General features: G+C 33.0%; 2 protein-coding genes across 2 annotated transcripts; one reads left to right on the top strand and one right to left on the bottom strand.

The window, feature by feature from the left end:
* Nucleotides 1–644: 644 nt before the first annotated feature.
* LOC106127241 (poly(A)-specific ribonuclease PARN-like domain-containing protein 1) lies at nucleotides 645–8,257 on the bottom strand. Its single transcript, XM_013325325.1, has 11 exons — nucleotides 8,056–8,257; nucleotides 7,620–7,854; nucleotides 7,339–7,490; nucleotides 6,622–6,757; nucleotides 5,744–6,072; nucleotides 5,274–5,401; nucleotides 4,650–4,792; nucleotides 4,170–4,256; nucleotides 2,567–2,655; nucleotides 2,135–2,233; nucleotides 645–793 (listed from the first exon to the last, which is right to left on the bottom strand). The coding sequence occupies exons 1-11, from the start codon at nucleotides 8,181–8,183 to the stop codon at nucleotides 730–732; spliced, it is 1,590 nt and encodes a 529-aa protein (XP_013180779.1). The 5' UTR covers nucleotides 8,184–8,257; the 3' UTR covers nucleotides 645–729.
* A 1,172-nt stretch (nucleotides 8,258–9,429) lies between these two features.
* On the top strand, nucleotides 9,430–23,108 carry LOC106127215 (laccase-2). Its single transcript, XM_013325277.1, has 6 exons — nucleotides 9,430–9,600; nucleotides 9,941–10,433; nucleotides 10,648–10,747; nucleotides 10,847–11,925; nucleotides 16,443–16,619; nucleotides 22,179–23,108. The coding sequence occupies exons 2-6, from the start codon at nucleotides 10,298–10,300 to the stop codon at nucleotides 22,547–22,549; spliced, it is 1,863 nt and encodes a 620-aa protein (XP_013180731.1). The 5' UTR covers nucleotides 9,430–9,600; nucleotides 9,941–10,297; the 3' UTR covers nucleotides 22,550–23,108.
* The last annotated feature ends 920 nt before the right edge of the window (nucleotides 23,109–24,028 follow it).

Raw genomic sequence — 24,028 nt, 5'->3', positions numbered from 1 at the left:
CTTTCAGCTGAAATAACTAATGTCTTGCCTACTTATTGTTTCGACGTCGAGGAATGGGAACACTTAACGCGAATTTTATTTCTCGAGCACCGATGATAGATTGATGGCGGTATATCCACAACTTTCGTCTTTGAAGCGGTTTCTTTTAGCTTTAATGGACTATTGGTTTTAGGTTTCTTTACGGCCGATGTAGTGAATCAAAATACCGATATAGATATTACAATGGTGTGTTTGAAATGTCTTATGTAACCGTTTTCATAATTTATTGTTTAACGGCAACACTGCCATATATTATAGACTGACAAGGTTAAGACCATAACTCAAGCTAAATTTTGACAGCTCACTAGCGCCCTTCTGTCAACGTCACAAAATACTTTTCGAACCATAGCTGTCATGTCATGCTTTTTTAAATGCCATTTTCTATGCCCATGTAGATTTTATAGATTTTCTGACAGAATTAACTGCAACAGCAGCGTCTCTAAAGAAAGAAAAAACAAAGACTCAAAGAGTCACCTTTTGAATGTAAAACATTTTGCATACTGATGCTTCTTTTTATTTATTTATAGCTAGTTGTCACTAGATTTGTGTGGTATATAAAATCAGACACTAACATGCGATTAAAAGTAAAATAAAAAACACTAAACTTCTACCTAATTTTCTTTTAATTTATTCATTTTTAACACTTAATTATACTGACCAGTAAATACAAATAAAGTGATACAAGTATGTTTACGATTTGACTTTCTTATGTAGTAGCATTATTAACAAGCTTCCCGTGATCAAAGCACCGCTCCTGCAACATAAATATTCGTTTAAAACATTAAGTTGCAAAATCAAATTATTTCGCATTTTAACGAACGCTGTCAATAAAATTGGAAGTTGCTATAAAAATGATAATGTCTAATGCACCTGGACACGGGTCACCGAGTGAATGACATGACCGGACAACTGAATGAATGAATCTGTGAACATTTGTGGCTTTATATTCGTGGTGTTTGTTAAAGGATGTTCGCTCTTTGTGTAAAATTCTGATAATTCTTTAAAATTACAGTTCTATATTTAAATTCCAATTATTTTCTATTTTGTGTGATTTTTTAAAAACATTGATTTGTGTACATGACTTGTGTTCACTTAAAGTGGGTTTCTATGACCAAAATCTCCATTTAAAACATATTGTTATCGCCCAAGATAATGTCAGTAATGACGATATGTTTTATACACAGGTCTCAGAAACCCACCTTTACTGTGTTAAATGATATTTGATTTACAAAATCGATCCATTCATTTCAGTTATAATACCAATTTCTATATCACTTTTAATGCAAACTAACCATAGTGAAGCCTGCTATCCCTAACATAATATATTTGCACATTTATATTTAAAACTCTTCTTGTAACAACTTCCAAGAAGTTCATTGGAATATTAATTCAATGATTATTACAATTGAGTTGAGGCGTGGAATTTATTTCTTCAAAACAAACATTTTTCATTATGTCACAATAAACTTTCGAAACAATAATTGTAAAAGACACATAATACATAAATTATGTTCCGAAATTTGTTTATGTTTAAATTTTGTGTGGGCGTTGTTTAAAATTGTTACTCCGTATATCGAATAAAAGCTATGAAATTCATAAAGTGCAGTAAAATTTGTCATTTCACTTGTACATTAAAATACGTAAAATTTAATGTTCCGATGTAGAATGAATTTTATTTATATCATTGGATTGTACCAATGTCGAGTACTTTCTAAAAATATATTTCTCTGGGACTTTACAAAGACAATACAATGTCGCTTGGTTCTTTTTTATTGCACGAATGACCCACAAGGGCATTAATTTTTTCATGTATTTAAAAAAAAAATCTTCTTAAGAGTCATGCCATTTTAATGGCTTTTAAAAGATGTTTTAGATGCAAAATGCTTATTTAGTCTTCAGTAGACAACCCAAAGAAAGAGAGGACATATGTATATTTGTTACATTTAACTTATAAAGGTTAAAGAATCTGTTTTTTTTAATCTTCTATAGTAGTAAAGTAGGATAAATTGTAAAATGAGTACTGTGCCAAGACGAACGCAATATTGTCTTAGTATATTTCCATAAGCTAAAATAAATGTCTAAAATAAGTGTTTACCAGATTGCGAGGCGACGCGTTGCGGACTGCCCGTACGGTTTGTATGTTGAGACTCTGTAATCCCGGCTGTCTTTGAACTTCTTTAGAATTTTATCAGCCCTGGAAAAGTTAAGATGATTTGTTGAATGTCGATTTTCACATTTATTCGTGTTAGTATAACTAGGGAAGAAACTTTCTTATCTGTATTCACGTTAATAGGTCTTTAAGAAAAGAAAGAAATTCCTGATAGACATTATCAAGTGAAGCTGAAATGCCGGCATTACTGACGAAATTCTAGTCAAGTGTATTTCAAGTTTTATGATACCCACATCAAGGAAACTCTTACGTGTTTAACCATTTCATTGTTCTTTTTTTAATTTACACGTTTCTAAATTGATTCGTTTACGTCAAGGAATAAATTGCATTAATTATGTATTCGTACGTCATACTTACGTGAAGTGCGTGCCAGCGGCGACCAGAGCGGCGCGGCGGCCCAGCGCGCGCACGTCCGCCGCCCCGCACCCCGCCACCGCGCTCGCCACCTGCAGCGCACACTACTGTATCACCCCCGCCCAGGCCCTGCCTCCTAACAATATCTATAAGGCCCTTTGTACACAAGTTACCATAAATCTTCGAAACTCCGTGATACCAGTTGCAAAGCGACTTACGCAAGACATTGTCATAATTGTTCGTAGGCAGCGCGCATCGCCGGCATTTCTATCTGTCATCCAAAGAATGTCACGCGCAACCTGTTTGTCAAGATCGACGTGAGATAAGTCGGTGCAATTTTCAAGATGGCAGAGCATAGAGTTGACATGTAGTCGCTGTGTTTGTACTGACCGAATAGACGATTCGCTTTGACGACTTAAAGTTACGTGTACGGAGCGCGCTCAACGCAATATGTATATTACGTTGAGTAAATTAGTATCGACGATTTACTTTGCTTTGTGTACGAAGGGCCTAAACGAGCATCTTCACATCTCTCGATCACATTCGCAACCCAATATTATTTATAGCATAACCTCAAATCGACCTTGACAGTGGCATGAAAAATGACTGCCTGTACGTTCCAGTAATCAAACACCCGGGTGGCGTTTTAAAAACGAATCCAGCGCTAAAATAAAGTTCTATCCGTGTGACACTTGGGCATTATCAATCTGTTTTAACTGGCGACGGGAAATATATGCTGGCGGTATTTGTGTGGGTGTTCGTTTACGCTAGTGTGCGTGAAGCGGGCGCTGGCCGGTCGCCAAACGTCAGCCGCATCTCTGACGGGCGTGTTTGTCAAACACAGTGTCGGCGTGTCGTTAAAAACTCAAAGACATCCCAAACATTGCGCTGTGCTCGCGCTCAACTGGAAAACTCATCGAAACGGCACAGCGCCGGCCCGGGTGACAATTATACTACCATAACAGTTCCCTAACAACATACGGTCGCTAAAATTGGCGGCTAGTATTGAGACAACGCGGACACAACTAGTGATGTACTTTTGACTATTCGATATGCATCATTTAAACATATTTATAAAATTGGAGCGTCTGTAATTAATATCGAAAAAATTGTGCACAAGTTCAAATACATTTGCGTATATCGTAAAACCATTTTTTTTGTCTCTGTATGTCTGTCTGTTTTTGTGCCCGACATCTTAAAGTCAACATAAATTGTTTACACTACAAGCATTTATAGATAATATTAATTTAACTCTTAATGAAAATATCGATTTGAAAGTATTCGATATCTTGAACAATATAATATAATAATAAAAACAAAGAATGAAATTATAATCGATATCAATATTTTAATGTTGAGGTGCATCCCTAGAGGGTGCGCGTCGTGTTTACGAGGTACAACTAAAATAGTATGATGCAAAGCTCCTTATTCAAACGTCTTTATCCTGCCAGGTTTAGTGTAAACTTTGTGATAGTTATTGGCCAATGTGTTTCGTCAAGGTCGAAATGAACGCCGACGTTTGCTCGAACTATTATTAGTTGTTAGCTGGCAAATTATTATGATATCTGGAAAGCATCTTTTAGATATTTACTATTATTGCGCTTACCTTATCGATGTTCATAATTCGCTCCTTTAGAGATTTGATGTGCAACAAATTGGGACGATGCGTGGGCGGATCCGTTTCATCGAGACTCTGGAACGTAATTGACGAATTTAATATAATAATCTTTGCCTTCCATATTTTCTTTTTAAAGTTACACGTATGGTATTGATTAGGCAAATCTTATCATTAAAAAAGACAGGTTAATTATATAAGACTGTTTGAGGATGGATGAGGGTGATGGAAAACATCGAAATTACGGTTTTTTCTTTGCTTTTTTACGTATGTTATCTTTAAAATATCTTACTAATATTATAAATGCGAATGTTTGGATGCATGGATGGATGGTTGTACTTTAGAAGGCTGCATAGATCTCGCTAAAATTTGGCAAACACGTAGAACGTAGCCTGGAAGAAAACATAGGCTACTAAGATTATTTTTGCGGGTACGGAGTCGCGGGCGACAGCTAGTATTTGATTAATATACCATGTAGGGCGTGGCGCCTCGTATGACATTGACTTTGTTGCAGTATGGGGCGAGGGCGGCTAGTTTCTCTGTAGGCCCCACCGGCCGGTATACTCCCATGTTATCGCAAGCCGCCCAATGACCCAGCCTGATGAAGCAGAACCCTGGACAATGGGTTAACTGTCACTTAGAATCTCCATAATGGATTACCGAGGATCTACATAGATCTGGCAACTTCTCGTGCAAAATACTTGGAGTTGAGGAACTATCGCTTTCTACTACAGTATGTTTGAAATAAAATGTATATAAAACAAGTTTCATCAAGTAAATAGTTATTAGTTGAAACTAATAATGTTAGAAATAATAACTAAAGCATTGTTTACATACAGTATTCTATGTTTTTAAAGGTTTAATTCTCAACAGATAAAGAAAAAGTAACTTTACATGCAAACAATATTATACAAAATACAGAATAAAATATATTAAATAGCTGTTATTGTTAGTTATTGATTTACTTTTTATTTAAATCTAAAATGTATTGAGCTATCTTTGATTTAAATTAAATAAATTTACATTTTAATAGATGATTCTAGTATGTTATAAAGTTGTAATCCTTTACGTGTTTGCAACAATCAACCTTATTACCTGAACAGTAAGAGTCCCAGCCAGCCTCGTGATATGATTGGTTCACATTAAAAGGAGCAATTAACGTTATAAAGTTTATTCCATTTTGCAGCTTTTTGCATTTTCTTTTAGCGAAAAATTCATATAAACTGTAAAAAAAAGAGTTGAAAACATTTGTATAAAAATGTCTTTTCTACTCATTCTATATTAAAAAAGACATTCGATATTAAGAGATAGTTTAGTAGTTAGTAGTTTTAAGTATATTTATAAAATCTTACTAATATTGTAAATGCAAATGTTTGGATGGACGGATGGATGTTTGTTAGAAGGTATCTCCAGAACGGCTGCATGGTTCTCGTTGAAATTCGGCATAGATGTAGGACATAGTCTGAACGGAAATATAGGCTATTAATTAAGTTTTTTTAACACCGCGGACGGACCCGAGGGCGACAGTTAGTGTTATTATAAAATAAAGGATAAAATGAACTTACTCTTGTAATATATTTGATTGCCACACTTCATCCAAAGTTAATTTCTTGCCCATTTCATGTGAAATATATTTAGTATCATAAACAACTGGGAACATACTGTGTATATTCTTTTTAAAAACACAATACTTTTTAGGCAATGGCCCTATAAATTGATTGTGTAAAAGTAATAAATCCATAAATATATTATGACCGATTATTGGTTTTTTGTGTTGAACTAACAATTGTATTATGTGTGAAAATCCTAATAATTTGTCAACTAAATTCTTCTCTAATGTCTCCATTGGTGCGCTGTTAGCACCTTCTATACTTTTATCTCGATATATTAGAATCTGAAAAAAAGAAAGAAAACAATTTAAAATAAGTTAAAAAAAATGTTATAGAATGTGTTTTTTCCTCTTCTCTAATGGTGAGTCTCCACTTGTGTGACAGTTATATTACGATACTATTGCCATCCCTGTCATTATCTTTGTACAAGAGAGAGAAAGTTATCAGGTTCCATTACATGTGTACTGACCATATTTTATAGTAGAATGTAGCATAAAATTGTCATTTTTAATTGACATTTGGTTCTAAGTACAAAAGTAATGTTACTAATATTATAAATGCAAATGTTTGGATGTATGGATGGATGTTTGATAGAAAGTACGGCTGCATGGATCTTGCTGAAATTTGGCATAGAAGTAGAATATATCCGGGAAGGCATAGGCTAATAATTAAGTTTTTTTTTAATTTTACAGGTATGTAGTTAAGAATTAAAAATGGCTGTCGATAGCTATTCATTAATAATTATTCATATTTAATTTTAGTTAAGAATGATAAGGTTATCTAAATTTAATACATACATACTTCTATTTATTATTTTTAAGCTACAAAATTACCTTATTGCTATTACCTAAGCTATCAGTTGTAAGAATATTGGGGAACCTTTGCCGAAGCTCTGTATGTATGAGGTATCTTTGTATTGGGTTCTGTACATCTATATACATTGTTCCATCTTCACTGCTGTGGAGCCAACTGGAAAGAAAAAAAAACATCAATAAAAAACTGTTGATTTTAAAAGCCATATTTGTTATGATGTTATTGTGAATAACATATAGTTGTTAAGTTTTTTAACCGTCCAATTGTGAACTTCAGTTTAATATCAGACTAGAAATATTATGAACTAATTTCCTATTATGAACTTCCATTGGTGTGGAAAAGTTAAAGAGTACAAAAATGCTTTTGTTCTGAAAACATGCAAAATATTATTGTTCAATATCTTACAAATTAATGGAATTAAATAAACCATTAAAAAAACACAAAATGAAATGACATCATAGTATAAAGCAGTCTCAAAAAGACTCCTTCTCACTGGAGATGCATCGAGTAATCACAATAAAACACTGGTTATATCTTGGTGCGAGTCAATTTTAATGAAATGCAATCGGCAAGTCGATAAATATACTAAATAAATTAATACCGTGATCTAGTAATACGGTCTGCCATCTATTGACATAATATAATTTAAATTTTCATAACATTTCCAACATAGATTTATATTTTTAATCTAGTACAAAACTGAACCTTTGTTCATAATTAGGTACACTTTCACTTACTCACTGACTTTATTGCTATAATATTGTAATTCCTTTTCTTCTTCAATTTCTAATGCACTAGTTAGATAGCTAGCAAGATTATTGTTTTTTATTTGTTGAATGATTTCATCTTCTTCAACTTTTGATAAATATGGAATACCCTCATAAATGAACTGAAATTAAAAAAGAAACAAGTTGAAATATTGGCAAAATTACTTTTAGGTGATTCACTATACACTTCCATTTGATAAAAAGAGTCTCATCTCCCATGGGATACATTATTGGGATCAATTCATGCTTACCTTATTAAAATTAAAATTATGTTTACACAGAAACTTGAGTGTAGATGCTTGAAATATGAATGATTGGTCAATATCTCCCAATACTTGTGGGCACAAGTGAAATGTATACCCTATAGCATTATACCCATCAGTGTCTCTGTCATACTGGAACATTGTGAGACCCACTTGTGATATAATCATTTTGCTAACTTCATCTTTAATTTTATCATACCTTTCTTCATTGGTGTCAAACAGTCTGTAACCAGAAGGTTAAATTGATAAATAAATTACTGTAAAATGGTATAAAATATGTTTAAGTATGAAATATAAGTGGCATTGTAGGCAGGAATAAGACTTAACATCCGATAAACAATTAGTTTCTAGTTTTTTGAGTTAAGAAAAAACATTGATTAAGTTGACACTGATGAGCTTCTAGGAGTTCGTATTATCTTCTCACCTGTACGTAAAACACTCTCCTGATAGTAAAGCAGTAAATTCAGCATCGAATCCAACAAAACATGAACGTTTCAAATTATTGGTTATGTTTTCCAATTCCTCAGCAAAGTTCTTTCTTGTTATCTCCATTATTAAATGAATTACAAAAACCGAACTTGATTTATATTTTATACAGTAAAACTATAATTATTTAACACAAAATATTAGAGACCATTTCAAAACAATTTAAAACATTTCAAGTTCTTGTTCTTGACGTTTTTGATGTTGACAGATATATCTTGTCTACGGTTCTTGTTCTTAAATCGTTATCGATTGAAAAAGTAACTAAGCTTTTGCATAAAAATGTAAACCATCTTGCTTATTAATGCAAGGTATCCTCGTTTGCGTTTTATAAACATATTATTGGTATTATTATAAAATTATCTTTTATTATAATTTTACAATCTCCTCGGATGTACTTTATGTTACCATTATGGGTAAAAAGGGAGTTGGAGGCAGCCATTAGTTTTCCTTCTAAACGTCCCTACGTAACCTACTGTAACCTACGTAATTATCCGCATGAAATCCCATGTGATACGGATTCAAATCCAAATCGAAAAATGATTACTGGTATATTATTTTTTACTGTCGAGTATAGAAATTGGTGTATTACTTTACGAGTGTAATGTATAAATATGTAGGTGAACAATGTTATGTAAGAATAGTTTTCTTGAGTCTTTTTGTAGCAAATTAAATTCATTCATAAATAATCATAGGCAATAAGGTTGTGTGAATTAATAAAATATGTTATATTAAGTTTTTTTTTATTTATGTGTACCATTAAAAGTAGAACAGATTTACAGATCGTACCAAAGACGTTGCCAGCACAAAATCTAAGATAAATTTTTGGCCTAGTAGCAACATGGAATTTTTTTATAATTTGGGGAGGTGTAGACTGCCCGAAATCCTATAGCTACAGCCCACCTGCACCCCTTCGACGTCTATATTCACATCGTCCTAATGATTTCCTATAGTGGTCAATTTTATCTGATAATAAGTTCCACTATCCATTTAGCGGCAGGTTGCTTTTGTATAAATGTAAGCGTGCCATACATGGAGCGAGGTTTGCAGTTACCACTAGAAATCGCCGTCATATAACGCTTTAAGCAGTTCGTGTAGAGCTTTCCTTATTTTCGATTATGAATTTGTCATAACCATCATATTTTTAGCATACTTCTTAACATTACTTTAAAAATACAGATTTTAATCACTGTAGCTTTAGGAAGATATAAATACGAATTCAAAGAGAGGTAGGAGTAAAAAATATTTATATTCGTGTATGTTTACGGTTTCGGCACAGCGACGCTCGTAAATTGCAAAAACATGCAAATTATTCAGAGTACGGCGTTACTAATGTCGATAGCGTCAAGGCCGGGTCGCCGACTGGACTCGTTTGTGTAGAAATATATTTTGTGGTCTGTTTTACGAATGTGGAGAGATTTGAAGATAAAAACTTCGTGTTGTGTAACTAAACTTGAACTTTGAATAAATTGTTTTTGTAATGAATGTAAGAATAAATAATTAACCGAATTGCTATTGTCTAACTATTTTTTCGGTGTGAATTTAGATTTAATTTTTTCGGTAGTTACACATTTATAAAACATGTTTTTATTTGAAAAAAGCAAATTCCAGTTTTCTTACATTAAATAAGAAATATTAATGTACTAAAGATCAGGTCAAGTGGCAAATAAACTACCGAGTGTTAATAAGTGCTCATTATGTGTGTTAGTTTTTAAGTGACTATTATTAATGTAAAATAATAACAGATGTATGATTGTAACTAATGGCAGTTATGGCATCAATCAAGTTAACAACAATTTCCATCTGTACTTGTCTTTTAATTGCAGTTGCACAATAACTTACGTCACGATGTGGAGAGAGTTCGTTCGCGGGGCTCGCCAATTTACTTCCGAATTGGAGCCCTCTTAATGCATCGAGTAGCGACGTTAAAATACTAGCCTCAGGCGCCGCGCCCGCCGTGCCGTTGCACCTCGATGTTGCAATGTAAACAGATAGTGGATCGGATCGCAAGTCCAAGCCGCAACCAGCAACCAGTCGCCACTCAATGGTCGGCTCGCATGGTCGCCTCGTCACGCTCTGACGTCACTATCTTGTAAAGGAATCGGTGTGCAACTCAAAAATGTCGTAAGCGATTGCGCGGCTGTACTCAACTAGTGAATTGAAGTTAAGGTTTACCATAAAAGATGGAGAAGGAAAGCGTCAATCCACGCGATGTGATTGTGAAACCTAACTACATGCTGATGTCCTTGCAGAGGATACTCGTGTTGTTTGTAATATTGGCCGGTGTAATTGTTGTTGTTTATTATACGCCGATGCCAGGTATGGAAATTTTATATGTCCTTTCCTGTTTGCTGATTTATTTTTAAATAATATTTTTAAACGAAACAGCTGGGACCGGCTACTTACATTTTTGTGTCTACTGAAGTCAATTGATCTCTAATTATACATATAATAGGTTCTGAGGATCTTGTTCAATTAAATTTTGGGTTATGATAATGCCTGAAATCATACTGATTATATTTTTTCTTTGCAGAGGAATATTTTGAAAACTGTGATCGTGAATGCCATGAATTGGATTGGCCGATGATTTGTCGTGTAAAACTAGTCATAGAAGTTTACAAAACATACAGCAAGTAAGCACCTGAAATTTGTTATCTTTTCAACAAATAGCGTTAATTTCATTTTACATTTGTATGCAGTAGAATTATTTCTTAAGTAACTATAATTTCCAGATCTTGTAATAACTGCGCCGAAGCACACGGTACAGATTGTCCTCCGATGTGCATAACAGCAGATGGTCGAGAACGCGGCGTATTGGCTGCCAACAGAGAACTTCCCGCTCCATCCTTCCACGTCTGTCAGAACGATATCCTCGTCGTAGATGTGGTACACCGAGCACCAGCTCATGCCCTTTCAATACATTGGCGTGGACAGCCACAGCGGGAGACTCCTTTCATGGATGGTGCGCCAATGTTGACTCAATGCCCGCAGCCCGCTTATACAACGTTCCAGTATAAGTTCCGAGCATCATCTGTGGGCACGCATATGTACCATGCGCATTCTGCAGCAGATGCAGCAGACGGACTAGCCGGTGCGTTTATTGTGCGTCAGTCGCCTCGACTAGATCCCTTAAGGAAACTTTATGATGTAGACGCTACTGAACATACGATCTTTGTAGCTGAATGGGGACATTCTATGGGACCGTTAGCTGGAGTAACACCCAACACACCCAACGCTGAATCATTACTAATTAACGGAAAGGGAAGATCTTCCGAATATTCTAATGCTCCTATAACTACATTTGCAGTTGAAAATGGGAAGAGATACAGATTCCGTCTTATGTACGGTGGAGGATCCAAGAGTTGTCCCATCAAATTTTCTGTTGATGACCATGTTCTTAAAATTATTGCATTAGATGGTTCTAGTATAAAACCTGTGGAAGTTGACGCTATAACATTTGCTAGAGGAGAGAGAGTTGACTTCGTTGTAGACGCTAATAAAGCTAGCGGAGTATACAAAATGAGAGTCGTAGCTGAGAAGTCTTGTCAGGAGAATCTTGAAGGTGTGGCAGAGTTAGTGTATAAGACATTGGATAGGAAAACTCTACAAAAAACAAATAAAAACATTAATCTGCCAGTGAATCGTGAACTAACTACAGTGAATAGTGACAGGTGTGCCAGTGACAAAGTGTTGTGTCTGAATGAAATACATTCAGCGGGCAAGTTTCCGGCCAAGCTCGCTGCGGCTATAGATGAAGTTATTTATGTGCCTTTCAACTATTCCACAAGACAAATATCAGCTAAACGAGTCGGTAAGTTAAAGTTACATTACCACTTATAACGAGACGGTGACATAAACGGTTTTTTATAGAAGAGAAGTCAAAATTACAAGTATAAATGGTATGAAAATTGCATTACCTTACCGCTTTGGGATAAAGACATGATAAAGTGGTAAAAGCATTGAAATACAAAGAAATTATAAGTAATGCCTTTAAGCAGTCAAGTCATTGTTATAAAGCTTTAACAAAAAACTATCAACTTGCTACAAACATTATTACCTTAATGAGGCATTTAAGAGAAGTCATCTTTTTTACTGAACTTAGTTTTGTTCATGTCAATGACACTTCATTGTACTTAGTTGAGACAAACTCAGTTTGTCTTTCAAGATTTTTTATGGCGAAAATAGTATTTCAAGAAACAGCAAATGACGAATATACGAGTATCATAGTATAGGACTAACAAAAAATGTCGATAATATTTGTTTTATAATAAGAAATAATAGAAATCATAATAGGCGATTGCGGTTAGAGAGTACGAGACGACTGTTATTCTATTCTATTTTTTAACGGATAATAAATTTACGACTTCTAATCCAAACATTTTCCCAATTTTAATATTTGGGAAAAAATATTGGAAATGTATGTTTGTTCCTTCCAGTTTTTCCATAAAGGGAATGAAATTGGTTACATTGAATATACAGGTGTATAGAATGTTTTGTTCCGTACATTTATCTTGATTTTTCTGTCCCTTGAGAGGGAAAAAGCGTAATAACATTTTTATGTTTTCATCGATTTGGCTGATGAACAAGGCCTGTATTCGTAATAGTTTATCACATGATGTGTCTCTAGTTACAATAATTATTCTTATTTTTAATATAGGAATTAAGTTTTGATGATGATGATGACGTACAACAAAGTTTGTCTTCCTTTTATTTTCGCAATTATTTTTTAATAGAGCTGCTTATAGTAATTTTAATTCTATACATAAATTACTAATATTAGAGTTACTCAAGCTTTAGCTTGGAAACTTTAAACTAGAGTACCTACTTTACAAAATGTTACTGAAATCATGAAATATGTCAACTAAAATTGCAATGAATTGTGACCAATTAAGTGAAGCTATGCAAATATGGAAGGTCCTTCTAAATTGTTTGAAAGTATATTGCAATACTACTACTACGTAAACTTACGAGTAAGTACAGTCAGCAAGCGACAAATAATACGTAATTGGTGTCATGATATTTTTTTACCTTCGGTTGCACAGTGCGTTTTGCTAACCGTACAGGACGCTTACATAACAACCAAACTAGGTAAGTCAATAAGTAGGTCGCGATTATTTTGTAACTGTAATTTTGTGTCTTGTGCACCGTGCAGTATGAATCACTGTTTTTGAAATATAATATGTCATGTCTTAATACTCTACCCTCTACCAACTATAAGTTTGAATTCCAGCCAAATTTTCAATTCAGAGATTGATGCAACTAATATATTTAATCACTCTGTACAACACAACACAAAAAAACTATTTACTGATTGATTATAATAATTCGAAAGTGTGTAATAATGTTTGTAGAAACTGGAATAATTAAACACCCAAGATATACAAACTAATCTGTGGAAATCAAATTAATAAAACACTATGGTTAGGACATAAATTACACGAGAAATTGACAACAGACTATACCACAAGAGTTTTATAAGTGTATTTTATATTTCATTTCACGGTGGTTTAAGAGAACGCAAGGAAAGTGTAGTAATAACGTCTGGAGATAATCGCATGCATTGCAACCGCTAGTGACGTCAACAGATTGCAGACAGCTGTACTACTGTCTTCGCAATCTGTGAGCTCTACGTACCCCGCTTATTAACAACTGTCGTAATTACATTGCGAATATAATGATAGATTTATCATGCATTTAATTGACTAGAGTAGAGCGAGGTATTAATACTAATGGTATTGAGTGGACCACGTACATTTAATTTAATTTTATTTTATAATATTGCATAGTAATAAAAACACTTGTTCATAATATATTTATTTATGCAACTGCAAATGGTTTTACATAATAATAGCGGGAAGATAAAAAGAGGCGAGTGATTTTACGAGTTAACTATCTGATACCTCTAAAAATGTGTACTTTCAGTTTAAAATAATCAAATCCAATCTATATTAATGTTAATTACTTATAACTACTACTACTAATTAAACTATAGCAGTTTAGTTGAATAGAGCCTTCTAATATAAGTTAACGCATACCAACCATATAGAAATTTTATTACTCAACAAATTTACGTTAAGAAAACCGTTTAATAAGGTTCGTTATTCTGAGAATTCGATTAAACTTTTCCCATAAAACACTTCTAAACACGTATTTAATTTTTGTCTCCGACGACCTTTACTTTAAAACAGTACTTGTACGTCTTATTGTATGCTCGTGCCCTTTCATTAGGGGAAAGTATGGAGGCGTTGTTCACTCGCATAGATCACAGAGTGCTTTGTATACATATATCTACTTTTTATTATCATAATTAATGTTATTCTTATAAACGCCTCGGCTTTATACAGATAGTAGCTTATAAGGTAGCTTTTATTCTTGTGTGTTTTAATTAAGTGTAAAATTGTTGTTAGTATGAGAATATAACCAAATTAAAACACCACTTTAGTGAAATTACAAACAATGTAAATTGTTCAAAGGTCAACAACATTTTTTGTTTTTTTACTTTCGTCGCATTCTATCAGAAGTAGTGAGGGCGTTTAATATTATACATAGTATGTAGTCATCATCATTATCAGCTTACTATACCAACGAGGGGCTCGGAGCCTACCCTAAGTTAAGGGTAATTAGGCAATAGTCAACCACGCTGGCCAAGTGCGGGTTAGTTGACTTCACACATATCTTTGAATTTCATAAACATACATATGTAAATCGGAAATCGAAAAACACATTGGTACATGGCGGGATTCGAACCCAGGACCTGCAGATTGCAAATCAAGTGCTTGGTCCCTGAGCCACCGACGCTCTATAGTATGTAGTGATACCATTAAAATATGATACTATAGACTGTTTAAACAGGTTTAAACCTCGTTTTATATTACGTTTGTTTATATAATTACGAGAAACAAGAAGTTAGATAAGTTATAATTATATGTATAAATTAATTGGAACCACGATAAAGTTATATGGAACAATTTCTTATTGTTTTGAAAGCTACAAATGAAAATTAGAATTTTAGTGGTATTCGTATAGTGTTCGTGTGTATCCATAATTCGTTTAAATGAAAGTCTTTATATTCTCGGTAACAACTAGGCAAGTGAATAAATGAAAATGGATCTAAGCGATATTCTGATAATATTGAGAGAACATCATAATCCGGTCGACATAAAATACCAACGCAATTTAGTTCCACAACTTTGCATTGGAAGTTTAAATTGGAAATTGCCACGGAAAATCTATTTCCCGACTCTCTGTTATTGAAGTTTTATTTGTCAAAAGTAGTTATAAGTGACGCGGTGTAAATCGAATCAAATCTTTGCGTAATTTATTTTTTTTGACATTTTTATTTAACGTAACATTTTGTTACTATTAATTTGACTTAATATTGACTTGTCGAATCGTAGATAAATATTTGATTCTCGTTTCTCTTGAAATTACAACTTATTATATTAATGAACGCCGTAGAAAAGGAATTAAATACGTTCTATCATCTAATTGTGAGTTTTGTTTGTACAAGTTAGGTACGTAGGATTTTGTGGTTGAATAAACAGTGAATTTCCATTATAGAAACACACTATTAAAACATATTGACATTCATACGTTTATTGTCTTAAAATTATTTCATCAGTGGAAACGTCATTTAACTAAAGAGTATCTACTACATTTTTCATTTAATTTGGCGCCATGTTGAAAGTAACGAAGTATTTGGACAATCTTGTTTATTATCCGATGCGTTAGTCAATGCTGACCCAATTTTCAATACACGTATGCGTTTTATTCAAAGCAACGTACCGCAAGTCATGAATATTAACGATTTGTGCTTAATTGCGTAATAAACACATGAATGAATGAAGATGCCACCTCACGATACTATCACGTACACAAGAACATCTTGTATTTTAGATTACATAGTTTTAATGCATTGGAATCTTTATTGTACACATAATTTTTAGCGATTTTGACGTGTTATTAGATCTGAAATTAATTAACTGTTCTGTACCCATCAATCAATTTTAAATACCTTCAAAGTATACAATTGTTTCTGAGACCATATCTGTATAAAATGTACTGTCGTCCCTTATCTTTGACAAAACAATGATATCAATATATTTTGAACAGGGATCTTGGTGCCAGAAACCCACGGTTAGTTCGATTATATTCGTGACGTTACATTGGTCTACGACATACTACTCGTGCATTGATTTTATGTTAATTCAGTAAATTCTGCTATACACAGTAAACCACTGTAACCTCAATTGTCGGTCGTATTTCATAACAAGTTTACTTGATGACTTCTCAGATGTCATTTATACAATACCTCATATTCCGTTGCAGAGAGTTGGGGTCAGACTGACGGCTTCCGTTTCACGTACCCTGCATCTCCCCTGCTGACGCAGGGTAGTGACGTGGCCTCTGAAGCAATCTGCGCCCGAGGCTCCAACGACGACGAATGTGTTCACATTAAGAACATTCCTTTGAGGTCTACTGTTGAGTTGGTTATGTTTGATCAAGGTAAGAAATGTTTATGACACCGTTCTACTGCCGAAACGCTTGAGTAAAAATATACTGGCATCCCTTTCATCGTTAATGACAAAAAAAGAGATAACAATATGTTTTGTATAGATGTTTCGGCAGTGAGAACTTTGCCATATCATTATTTTCTCAGTATGCTTTATACCAGTCTTTCCCAAAGTGGGCGAAAACGCCCCCTTGTGGGCGCTGCAGGTCTCAAGTTGCGGGTTATAGTAAAAGTTTCGTTTAGAATTCTCCGTTAATATACAAATATAGGTCACAATAATTAATTAATTTAATTTGAAGTTATAGTGGTTTTTAAATAAGTGAAAATATGGGGGCGCTAAAAAAATATTGATTCTCAAAGTGGGCAGTAGGCAAAATAAGTTTGGGAACCACTGCTTTATACATAATACACAACATTAAGAATTTAGATGTAGCAGATATATTTTACATAAAATTATTAGTAAACGTGAGTTTCATTTTAAAAATAATTTTTATTTTGGTTTGATTAATTAGTTATGTCTGAACTAAGTTTATGAGAATAGAATTTAAAATTTAGCTAAAAGTTTAACATTACAAGGATAAAATAACAATAAAAATTTATGTTACAAAAGTTCTCGTACGGTCAACCTATGAATTATTTATGAGGTCATGGAATGTTACGTATAATCAAAATGTAATGAATTATACGACCTTATGAATAATTCACGACTATTTTATAATAGATTAAATGATTTACAATTGCAGAGGTCGCATTTCCTATATCCTTTAAATGTTATTTAATTTCCTCTTTTCGTACTAATATCGAGAATTATTCAAAGTATTAGCTTATTGTTGCTAATATCTTAATTCACATTAATTATGTTGTTATTTTTTTTTATCCTAAGGTGGTAAACGAGCGAGCGGCCACCTGAAATCGCTGAAATAGCGAAGTGACCGTTGCCCATAGACATAGGCAATTGCATGTGCGTTGCCTACCTTTAATTGATGGAGGAGAGGATGCACAGAAAGAAAATATTTTTCCCTTTCCATGCACCCTCTCATCCGGAAAGTCCACTCCCACTTCCCATCCTTTCCTTATAATAAAAAGGGTGGGAAGGTAAAGAGGACTAAATTAGGCCTCCGGGACGCACTGTTAGTGTTGAACATTGCTAAAGCGTGAATTTTAATCACAAAGGGAATACAGATTATTGTATTTTATTATTTTAATTATACATATTCAGATTATGTATAAATTAATTCTTACTAATTTTACTTTATATTATAAATACCAATGTTTGTTTGAAAGTATATCCAAAACGGGTGCACGGTTCACGCTGAAATTTGGCATATACGTAGAACTTCGGCTGGTATAACACACAGGCTACTTATTAATTTTTTTTTAATTCCGCGCGGCCTGTGTCGCGGCCGACAGTTTTCTTTTTTAATTTTTATTTAAATACAAATTTTCTAAAATAACGCTAACCAATGCGTATGTTCATCATCTCCAGTATACCTTTATGGAGATTATTTAGTTAGCAAAGAGCTCGTATGAAGACTTAGACTTGAGACGCTGTCAAGGTGTTTGTTCATGCTAAATAAGTTTGTTCAACACCTTTTAAAGTGTCTTTAAGTGGTGTTGGTTATTATTGTGATTTTTATACGTGGACTGTGTTGTTTATTTGAATTGTTAAAGATAGTCTGTAACGTACTTTAAAATAATCGATAATAAATAACAAATGTGTCATTATGTCTCCTCTGAAGAAAAACCAGATGAATTTGATAAAAAAACAATTAGCCCATATTTAAAAAAACTTGATAATTTTCTTACTAGAGTATTGATTTTATAAATCACACTGTCGCCTACGACTCCCTCCGCACGGTCTAAGAAAAAATTAGCAGCCTAAGGGTTCTTCCAGACTATATGTTATACTCGTATGTATGTCAAATTTCATAGAGATCCATTGAGCCGCTCAAGATATATCTTCAACATCCATATATCTAAACATTCGCATTTATATTATTCGTAAGAAGTAAGATAGGAATTTTTATTCGTATAGCAAACGAGCTATTTGTCTTACAGATAAAAGGCATTGACGGTATTCTGTTGAAAGTTCTGCAACATATGTTTTCCTAGTACTTTGCCTGACGGAAGATGTCTGTTGGTGTCAATATTCTCATCGGCACTTGTGTAACTAAGTCTATTGACTAATGTGTTGGTGTCCGCTTTGCTTATAGGTTCAAATGTTATTGTAAATATCCGTTGTCTTTGTGAAGTTACAACAAAACTTTTACTATTCCTCTAAATTATCTGTTTTTTTGCTGTTAGGTTATTTTACAACTATTATTAGATTCGTTTTTTCAAAAATTTGCAAATAAAGTGAGTATGCGATGTAAGTTATGGTAATTTTTAAACAAAATAACAGAAATAAAAACAATAAGACGAAATTACTTACTTTAGTAGTTTTGCAAGATAATTCTAAACTGCAAATAAATGCCATTTAAAAATATGCACTATAATATCTTTTATATTTATTTTTAATTGTGGTGAATAAAACTACTAATTAGACTAAATAAAATACGTTATTATTAATGCTTCGTATTCTGTTATTTTATTTCAGATTTTTATTAAGATACGGATAAAATAAAACACATAGCGTTTTATAAAATGCGATTCTATCTTCAATTTTTTTTACGGCAATTCGATACTTCAACCTCTACAAGTAATGCTGCCAATATGTTTATTATATGAAAGTGAGAGTTGGGTAATATTCAATTTCAATATCCATTCACTGCACTGTTTGTAAAAAAAAGTTAAATAAAAATAAAAGTTTATGTTATGACAAATACAAATTTCGAATTGATAATTTAACTTTTACGAAGTTGACCATAACCGTGAAATTAACTCGTGCGATGTCGCAATGTAAACGACTTTTCTTTTTTTACAAAGTTATGTAATTTATTATCATTACTAATCTTTTTAATAATATAATAATAGATATGTTATTACTCTAACTACAAACAATTTATAGTAATGACAAGTTAAAATTAATATACTCATAACGCCTGATTGATTTCTTGAAAAAAGAAGTACACGGATCCTTAATGTGATAATTAGGTGAGAAGGTGTAGTCAGCTTGTTAAAAAAAATTAAGTAAAGAGTAAGTTTAGAATAAAAGGCAAAAACGTCAAGTAGAATCAAATAAAATAAAGTTTTAATGGAAAGCTTCTTCCGGATTAGGATGTAAAGATTTAAAATCTACTCACGAAATTGCAATCTAAAGTTTGTATGGAAGGGACGTGACTGAGAAATAACATCGCTGAATTGATGCTGAGCTACATAGTACATGTATTTATTATATGTAGGTTTATATGTGTATATAATTATCATACGACCTTTGGTAAGCTTATAGGTATTTCGCTGTGACCTGTGTCAAGTACTTGAATGTTAACTTTCTCGTGATGACTTGTCCGGTTGCGACATAAGTATTTATTGCGCGGATGCGAAATGCGGACAGTTCATTGATTTTATTTTCGCGTAGTAATGATACATACTGTATGTTTCAATTATTGGTACATTAATAAACCTCAGCTTTAAACAGTTATGAATAGATAAATAATGATTGTAAAGCACTTATTCTATGAAGCTCTAGATGTAAGAGATATTATGTAAAAATGTTAAATGAAAAAATCCACGATATACTGATAGTGAGTGTTCCTTTTGAGAGTTGACGTTACTCGTATAGATACACTAAAACTCTGTTCCACTAACATTAATAATCGACTGCTGTTTCCACTAATTTTAAGTTTCAAAACAATTTTAAAACATTACGCGCACGGATAGTAAAATGTTAGTGTACAATTTCCCCAGGGGCTAATTTCAAATCGCACGAATATTCCCAGTAGAAAGTAGCTTTACAATATTATTTCCAGAGTGAAAATACATGAGAAATACTAATTTAATAGTATTACAAGTTTGTAGAAATCGAAATAATTCCCTGATATTATGAATTCTTATCCATTTGATAGCTAACTTTATTGGATTTGTGAAGTCATGTTACTAGTCTAGTCGTAGTACATACTACTTTCTTTGACATCCCTAAAAGTCACTCGAGGCTCGCTATAGTGATACTAAAGTACATTAGCTTATAGCCATGTGTTTTACACAAATGACCAAATGAAACTTATTGGTTTTTATAAGTTTCTAAGATGTTTTGAGAACGCGTGAAAACTGCACAAATTGAAGATAATTCGAGCGTTTCAATGCGAAACGATAAGTCGAGAAATCTCGAATCTCAAATAAGCACGTACCAACTGAGAAAACTTAAGTAATTTACAAAACGATTACTCTTAAACACTAATCCGATCGGAACTTAATGGTAGAGTACGATTTTACTACCGATTAAGATTCATTTTCTCCTTTAAATTGTATTACTACTGTTCTACCATTTACCAAGTACTTTATATTTCAACTTAGATGGAGTTTTCTTATTGTTTTGTCGGATTAGTATGATTTTTCAAAAGTCTTGTAATGTTTGAACTAACCTTAGAAACATACGAGTATTTAAGTACTTATATTATTTAAACACCTGTACATTGCTGTAGTGTGGACAAACATTTGCTAATTAGCACAAACAATGTGAGCATTGCATAATAAATTTGAGTACATTCCGTTGTACCCTATATTTCTGATTGTAGCATTAATGGATTAAATGTAAACATTTCAATTAAGTTCAGTCTGGCAAAGAGATTGTGTTGTTGTGTTTATTTGGAATTAAAAAGTTAATTGTAGTGTCGTATTCTAAAATAAAGTCACGGTAGTCTATTTCGTATTCTGTAGATAATAAGAGATCATCATCATCATCATCAGCTCATGATACGTCCCCACCGAGGGGCTCGGAGCCTACCCTACGTTAAGGGTGATTAGGCCATAGTCAACCATGCTGGCCAAGTGCGGGTTGGTTCACACATATCTTTGAATTTCTTTTTAGATATGTGCAGGTTGCATTACGATGTTTTCCTTCACCGTAAGAACGTCAGATAAATGTACATATGTAAATCGGAAATCGAAAAACACATAGGTACATGGCGGGATTCGAACCCAGGACCTGCAGATTGGAAGTCAAGTGCTTGACCCCTGAGCCACCGACGCTAATATAATAAATAAGAGATACAAAAAGAAAATTAAGTCATGAGTATAGGTTAAGTATTTCTGCAAGACAGTTATAATATCAATAAAAACCCTATATAAAAATTACACCTTACACGCTCTCGCACGTCAGACCACAAGGCAACGTAAATTCGTCTTACATAATTATATTATGTATAGCATAACTGATTTCGACACCTACCTTTCGGTTTATGTGGTAATAATAGAGCAATTACGTGCCCTTTGTTTAACATATACAAGACGTAACAAGTTTAATATTTAGGGAAGTTCCATTTAACTAATAGTTGTAATTTTAATTAAAAAATATACATAGTTATATTTAAAACATACTATAGATAAGCATCTAAAAAAACAAACAATAACTATTATGGCGAAGATAATTAACACATTGGTTTTCATTCTTGCAGGCGGCGAATCAGACCACATATTCCATCTCCATGGGTACAATTTCTATGTGGTTGGTATACGCGAGTTCAACACTAGTATTGATAAGCAACAAATCAAAGAAATGAATGAGAAAGGAACATTATTTATTTCAACAAACTTAATCGATCCTGTCATTAAAGATACTATTGTTATACCAAAATTTGGCGTCGTGGCGCTAAGATTCGAGGCGGATAATCCTGGGTACTGGATGATGAGAGATGAAAGATCAGCTCATTGGACGAGAGGACTTGACTTCGTATTAAAAGTCGGCGAGGAGAGTGACTTCGTACAAGCTCCACCTGATTTCCCGAAGTGTGGTTCCTACGTCGGTCCGGAATACTTTTTAATTTGACCTTGAATTAAAATTAAGATAGTAAAATTAGTTACCAGTTTTCTAAACTTCAGCTTAATTCCAGCCTGATCCTGGATGTTTCTCAGGGGCAATATTTATTTTAAGTGTTGAATGTATACCTTTATTTTTTAAAGAATGATTTCCATTGTCTACTATAATGTAAGTAATAGTTTTATGATAAGTAATGAATAGAAAAAATAAATAAAAACTGGTTAAGCGTGTCATTATATCGTGAATTGTTTGAACTCTTGAATCTTAAGTGTTAATTGTAAAATAATAGAGTACTTTATAATTATTAATATATGATATTCTTTTGTTTTAAATATCCACAGCGGTAGATAAAGCGAAGGTGGTAACTCTATCAAGAATGACAAAAAGTTTTATAATACAAAAATCCTCCTTGAACATGTGATAAATAGGATTTAGATTGTAGTAAATTGCCACTCGACCTTGCGTCTAAAATTAAATGATATAATCATGAAGTTTTTATTGTATATACTTGTTCGTATTAGCCGTTTTAAATTATAACCTAATTATGTGTAAATTATAAAGTAACGTTTTTATTCTAAAAGAATATGTGTACTCAAAAATATAAAAATATACGCCAAATGATTTACGAATATTTTATTTGAAACCCAAATATAATTGCCAAGAGTTTTTGTATAATGTAACACATTATTAGAGGTTAAAGTGCGGTCTCGTATTGTAAGGAGACTTGTCTGTGGCCGCCACGTCGGTAGCGCGGAATAAAAAAGCAACAAAAATAAAATTATCTACTTCTGTATCAAGATTCATCCATGTTATGGAATAACAGCTCCGGATCTTTTTTTTACAAGTTTTTTAGTTTGTTAAATTGCATTTAAAATTATAAAATAATACTTGAAATACGGTGAGCATTTTCAAAAGCAACACTCCGCACTTCTTACGGTTTCAACCTCAATGTTGGCGTTTAAAAAACGAACACGGAAAATAAAAATGATAAAGCAAATAAAAAATTGACAGTCTTTACAATGGGCATCATCAAACTTTCTACTGCATTATCTCTTTACTTCGTCTTTTTTATTACTTTTGTTAAAGGCCAGTAACTTATCACTTGATTTATAGTGCTTTATACCTATACTAGTAAAATAATCATAACATAATTTACCTATACACTACAATCTTGTTCCTATAATCTATTTGCATGTTTAACGTGTCTACAGATTTCTCATTTGATCAAGACACATACCGTGGTTTTCCGAAACTATAATCCCCGTATAAAACATATTGTCATACCTTTCATTATGTTTGACAATACAGAGATAATAATATGTTTTAAACGGAGATTTTGGACTCTGAAATCCATGGTTAGATTATTAATCTACCATGGTAGGGAACCTTACTTTGTTTCATTTGTAGATTTATTTACTCGGAAACAATAAAACTGGAGTCTTACATAATGCATGTCTATCATTAAAATGAAAAGACAAAAATAAAAAA

The sequence above is a fragment of the Papilio xuthus genome, unplaced genomic scaffold, assembly GCF_000836235.2.
Source record: "Papilio xuthus unplaced genomic scaffold, Pxut_1.1 DF824888.1, whole genome shotgun sequence".
Classification (NCBI taxonomy): Eukaryota; Metazoa; Arthropoda; class Insecta; order Lepidoptera; family Papilionidae; genus Papilio; species Papilio xuthus.
The sequence above is the reverse complement of the archived record's forward strand: the minus strand, read 5'-3'. Positions and strand labels throughout refer to the sequence as shown.